General features: G+C 53.8%; 1 protein-coding gene across 2 annotated transcripts in view; it reads left to right on the forward strand.

Moving 5' to 3' along the window:
• The first annotated feature begins 1,396 nt into the window (after positions 1 to 1,396).
• The window catches only part of Eml1 (EMAP like 1), a 180,937-nt gene continuing 176,231 nt past the window's right edge, over positions 1,397 to 6,102 (forward strand). For both annotated transcript variants that reach the window (XM_031355391.1, XM_031355393.1), the window contains exon 1: positions 1,397 to 1,752. In XM_031355391.1, the coding sequence (XP_031211251.1) occupies positions 1,725 to 1,752 (28 nt within the window). In that variant the 5' untranslated portion in view covers positions 1,397 to 1,724. The remainder of the gene's footprint in view (positions 1,753 to 6,102) is intronic.

Here is a 6,102-nt window from a genome sequence, read left to right on the forward strand (position 1 = left end):
GGAGGAGAAGGAGGAGGAGGAGGAAGAGGAAGAGGAGGAGGAGGGGAAAGAGGAATAAAAGGAGGAGGACGAGGAAAAGGAGGAGAAGGAGGAGGAGGAAGAGGAGAAGGAGGAGAAGGAGGAGAAAGAGGAGGAAGAGGAGGAGGAGAAAGAGGAATAAAAGGAGGAGGGGGAGGAGGAGGAGGTGAATGAAGAAGAGGAGGTCAAAGGGAAAGTGCCTGGTACAGGGCATAGCATGGACCAGGCCAGAGGGGCCTTTTACAGTTTTGAATTCCTTTGCTAGCCTTTGCTGGCCCATGGGCCAGTGCTGGGTGAGGGGAGATATGACTCTTCAGCCCTCCTTCTTCCCTCTTCCCCAACCCGAAAGGACTTCCTTTGAAACTTTGTGACTGCAACCCTCTGTGGTCTTTGAGTTAGAAGAGGCCTCAGTGCCCATACATGACTTGCCAGGAGAGTCCAGAACTATTTTTTTGAGGCTCATTGGCCCTCAGTATCAGTATCTGCTTCCTCTTCCAGGAAGCCTGCCTGGCTTCTCCTGCCTTGAATGCTTTCCTCTGCAGGAAGATATACTTCCTGCCTGGACAGTGCCTGTCACCTTCAGCCTGTCTTGGGGACCCCTGCCACCCCCTGCTGGGGACTGCCACCTCTTCCTTTGTGCCTTCTGGCTCACATTGCTGGAATGGATGCTATAGCTGAACAACTCTTTCAGGGAAAGCATGAATGCGTTCTCCACCTCTCCTTTGCTTTAACCTGCTTCACTTCATGTGTCTCACAACTGGAATGACCCCTGGTCCCGGAGTGGGAGGATAGGACAGGGAGTCTGACACTGGGGTGATATCTCTGGGAGCCATGGCCCTACACCAGAATTGCCTCCTACCTATCGGGAGCCAGGAGAGGACTCGGTTGACTCCTCCAAGCACACAGCAAGCAAATACTAAATACTTATAGCAGTGTGTTCTCCCAATCTCATGTCCCCTGTGTGAGCATAGAAGTCACCTCACTTCCTGTCAGGAGCTCCTCTCTTCATACAGCTCCCCAACACGGGTGGAGCAGAAAGGACCCTGTGGGTGTCCACAAGTGTGGGTGCTCTTGGCTAGACAAAGGCAAGGCTTCCTGCGCCTTGGAGACAGACAGCCTGGCTCCAGATCCCGGTTACACCCCTAGAGGGCTGGTTTCCCTTCAGGGTCCCTTAACCCCGTCTGGGACGTGGACCTGATGCGGCTGCCTGGAAAACTGAGTGAACTGAAGTGTGGTGGCTGTACTCTGTGTGCCTCTTGGTACCAGCACACACTCACTGGCAGCGTCCCTTGGTATTCTCCTTCACTAAATGCCCATAAATGGTCCTGGCTCAGTAGGTGGGACTAGACACCAGGAGAGAGGGAATAGGCGTTCCGTAGTCTACCCGGAGCTGGGTTTCCAGGGACCGGTCCTGCACCCAGGGGTGCAGTAGCTTCTCAGGCAACATTCTGGGGCTGCTGAGAAGAGGCCCCAGGCAGAGGAGGGCAGTGCCTAGATTTATCCACCAATCGCACAGGTTCCTGGCACCAGGAACACGCTCTTATCTGCCCAGCCCAACATGGGGGGGTGGCCAGGCTGGCGAGGCAGGACACTGCCTAGGGGCTGGCCACGGAGCAGTCCCAAGCCAGGCTGGGTGGGTGACGGCTGTTGAGGGCTCTGAGTGTTCCCGCAGGCTGGTGGCCAGCTGGCTGCCCATCTCCCCCACCATGTCGGACGGCGAGGGCCCCTCAGCTGGTGAGTGGCAGTGCTATATTTACCGGCCATGGCTCCGGTTGCAAAGGCAAGGCCTCCGGTCACCAAGGGCACCCGGCCCCCCGTGGGCTGCAGGCAGCAGTGAAGTGGGGACCCCTTCATCTTAGCTTGACTCCTGGGAGCTGCAGCCCAGCCGAGGCAGTTTGAGTTTCAAAGCTCAGCCCTGGCCGCACCCCCTGGTTTCCTAGTAGGCTTTAGCAGGAAGCCGTACCTCCAACAAATTCTCGGGCTGTCAGCCTGGAAAAGGGGCAGGGCTGACCACAGGATTCAGGGATCAAGCCGTGGGGCTGGGCTTCAAAGTGGGTGCAGGGTGCATGGCCTTTGACACCCTATATGACAGAAGGGGTGTAAGCATTAAGCTGGGATAATCTCACAGGTCCTGGGAGGTTGCCCAGGATCCTGAGCACACTGGGATGTTCTGACCGAGATCAGCTCTGGAGGATCTCTCCTGGGCTGGAGATGCAGTCGGAATCCAGGTCCTGCCTGTAGGCCCTGACACGTAGTGGTATCGGCTACCTCAGATAGTGGAAGCTGAGAACAACATACTCAGTGTTTACTGGGGCTCTAGAGAAAGAGGTCCAGGCTACGGTGGTTTAATGTCTCTGAGCTTCAGTGTCTGTCGGTGACAGTGGGAACGGATGTGGTTACGCACCTACCCTACAGTTTGTGAAAATTATGGTAATGTACAGATGTGTCTGCTGGTGTCCGTGTGTCATGGGTGCAGTGGTTCCTCTGCGACAGGGTAAGTAGGTACTGCAGGCAGATGCTCAGAAGCACGCAAGGCCTGGGCATCTCCCCTCAGTGGTGTCCTTGGTAAGACACGGCTCAGCTCTGGCCCATAGAGTCTTTATCTTAGAACCTCACCTTGGTGATTCTTAGGCGCGCCCAGGCATGCCAGGCTATCCCAGGAGACCCTGTGGTATCTGATGGACAGTCCCGGCCTGGCTCTGTATGTGCCTGTGTGTGTGTGTGTGTGTGTCAGGAGGGAGACATGGACAAAAGCAGACTGGCCTCGCCTGCTTCCACTGGGCGCCAGCAGAGCTGGCAGCCAAGCATTGCTCCTGTGGTTGTGGAGGCCACCGGTGCCTGGGGAGCTGCCAGCTCTGGCTGGCCTGGCCCCACACCTGACACAAACCCGGAATAGCTCTCTCCCTGCACCAGGGACAGAGCCCTAGTTTTAGCAGTCTGTAAAGCCACCCGTAGGTAGAGTATTTCAGGAAGGCTAAGACAATATTTAGGCTGCCAGGACAGTGGTACGGCACTGAGTGTACATGGTATGCTAAGCCTGGGGCCAGGAGGGGCCTTATCCTCTCTGTCTCTTCCTTGTCTAGGAGAGGGGCGTTGGGCTGGGAGGCCGAGCAAAGCTCCTGGCATCATTGTTCCGGCTATAAAATGCAGTGCAGTGGTCTTTACCTTCCCTATATGAGTCTAACACAGAGCCTCATCTGAGAATATAAACAGGTTCTGCTGAGGAGGCTGAGATAGGGGGTTTCCAACTTTTAGGCCAGCCTCACCTACAGAGAGACCCTGTCTCAAAAAAAAATAGGAGAGAGAGAGAGAGAGGGAGGGAGGGAGAGAGAGAGAGAGAGAGAGAGAGAGAGAGAGAGAGAGAGAGAGAGAGAGGGCTTTTCTCAAACAACAAACTGGCCTAAGCTGAGCCAGGACAAACTGCAGCAGGGGAGGCTCTCTGCTCTCTCTGTTCAGAAGTCTCCTGGAATTCATCTCTAGACATTCAGGCTTCTCTGGGACTCCTGCCTCCAGCAACAGACCCAGGAAGCTCAGTGGAATCTCCTTGTTGTCCCTAACTGGTCTCAGGGCCTGTAAAAAAAAAAAAGTTCTCAACCTTCTTGAGGCTTGTGAGCCCTTGGGCATTGCTCATCCGTTCAAAGGGGCCAGCGGAGGGACTCTGTTCTTCATGCTGCAGTAAGAATAAGAGAACCCAAAACATGTAGCACCATTAAACCAATGCCAGTCTTTGTTAGCAGTGCGAGGGGCTTCCTAGTTCAGGTAATAAATAAGCTCCAGGGCAGAGAACAGAGTGAAGGGACCCGGATACCTTCCTAGTCCTTTTGGACATGACGTTTAATGCCTAGAGGCAAGTGGCATGACTCCACTGTTCAGGTAAGGGACCTGAAGTCTAGGGGCAGATGACATGCCCAAGGTATGTCATCTAATATCTCTGCTAGAGGATCTAGCAGAGGCTGGACCCAGCACCCCTGTTCTCTGTGCTCGGTACCCAGGCTAGATCCTGTATTCCAGGAGTGTCCTCTTGCCTTCAGCCACAACCCCCTTTTCAGAGATAGCTAGGTAGCTCAATCTACTGCCTCCAATCATCTGGAGCCTGTAAAAAAAATGTGGTACCTTGTTAGGGCATGGGGAAAATTCTGTCAAGAGGGGAGCACAGCGGGCGGCGCAGGCTCTGGGATTTATGGCCTTAGGCTTGGGCGGGCAAGCCTACAGGAGGCTTAGGGTTACCCAGGAGTCAGCATTGTATTTATAGCAGGAGCTGCCGAGCCACAGGCTGTTTCAAGGCCTGTGTTTTAGAATAGGCTCTACCTCTTGGATGCATCCCTTCAGCAAACAAAGCCTTAGTTTTATCAGTGGTGAAATAGAGACTTGCCCCATCTCTCACTAGGTCTTCGCTTAGCACCTTCAGGACATACTGGCCCCGCTGAAGGGACTTACTCCATACATCCCAACATCCTTTACAGCATCCAGTCCCTTTCCATAGGAGGAGCGAGCAGGCCTCTGGACTGTCAGTTTCTCTGAGCTTAGGAGGGGAAACAAAGTAACTGATCAAGTTTAAGCCCTAAGAACAGGGTGCTACCTTATCAGAGAGCAGTGGAGGTAGTCCAACCAGCTCAGGGTTCAAATCCCTGCTACCACTCACTGGCTCTGTGGCCTTGGGCAAGTCACTTACCTGATGGGTGAACATTTGTCCTGTTAGAGAGCATGGTTGGGGGTGGGGGTGGGGTGGGGAGGTCTGTATGTGGTAGTGGGCAATAACTGAGTGTGTGGGGGGGTGGCAACTGAGTGGGGGGGGCAGTAACTGAGTGTGTACATAGTTGTTGTGTGACTTTCTGTTTCCTGCCGTGTAACGTCTGCCTGTAACAGTGCAGCCACTCCACTTGTCCCTTGAGAAATGGCTGCTCTTGATATTGTCATTGGGGGAGGGTTGTTCTATCAACGTTAACTCCCTTCATTCTACTCTGCCAAGAGATTTTTCTAAGGCTCTGACGTCCTCTCAGGGTCTCCGGATGCCTATCTCTTGAAGTACTCGACTCTCTGCCTCACTTCAGAGGCATTGCCCCACAAATAGGACCCGAAGACACCGAGGAGCCATCCATAGCTCACCTAGTTCCTCCAGGCACACTAGAGACCCAATTTCTTTCTCCCAAGGCCTCATGTTGGGCCCTGAAGCAGGCACGGAGACAGCTTCCACCTCCTTCCTTACCCTGGCCGACCCCAGGTCTTCTTGAGTTTCTCCCTGGAGGCTCCTCAAATCCACACTGCCCCAGGCTCCAGTGCAGCTGTGCAGACCTCACAGGACAGGCCTGACAGCTGTTCCTGCCCTGGATTCCCAGTAGGCAGACACTCTGAAAGGGACAGGAAGGACCCAGGAGTGACCCTGGGACATAGAGGAGGCCTTCAAGATGACTTTGGGCCACTGGCTCTAGAAAATGGCTGGGCTAGCCTGGGTTACTCTAAGGATGTGAGCCAAGCTCCCTGTCTTGTGCTTCTCAAGATGTATGATCCGGGCCCACAACAGCAAGAGGAGGTGTCATGCCCAAGTCGCAGGGACCCCAAAGACAATCAAGGAGCCATCTGTGATGTAAACACACAAAGGTCTCTATTAGTCCTCAAGCAAGGACACTCATGATGCCCATCCCAGCAGGTCAGAGTGACAGCCCCGAGTCTGGGGATGCAGGGTATTTATTGTAGTTACAGCAAGCATGGGGAATTTCTACATGGGTCAGTTTTTAATATTTTAAAAACTGCATTTCTGGCATAATCTTCAGGAACCGAACATGGGGCAAAACCACCTGGTAAATAGGATGGCTAGGTTGTCTATTCTCTGTAGGACGTCTTAAGTGGTCTATGTGAACCTTGACCCTGCTATGGGGTGTTTGCTCAGGTGGAGTTTGATGGCGTTTGGCTCGCGGCGGGCGCGTCCACAGACACCAGACACAAACAGCTCTAAGTTTAAGAGGTTTAATTGGGAGGGGAGGACCACGGCGCGGGAAGAGAGAGGAAAGAGAGAAGAAAAAGAGAGAAAGATGGAGGAAAGTACCCATATATATATATGTCGTGACGTAGCAGTCCAGGTAAAGG

The sequence above is a fragment of the Mastomys coucha genome, unplaced genomic scaffold (genome assembly GCF_008632895.1).
Source record: "Mastomys coucha isolate ucsf_1 unplaced genomic scaffold, UCSF_Mcou_1 pScaffold6, whole genome shotgun sequence".
NCBI lineage: Eukaryota > Metazoa > Chordata > Mammalia > Rodentia > Muridae > Mastomys > Mastomys coucha.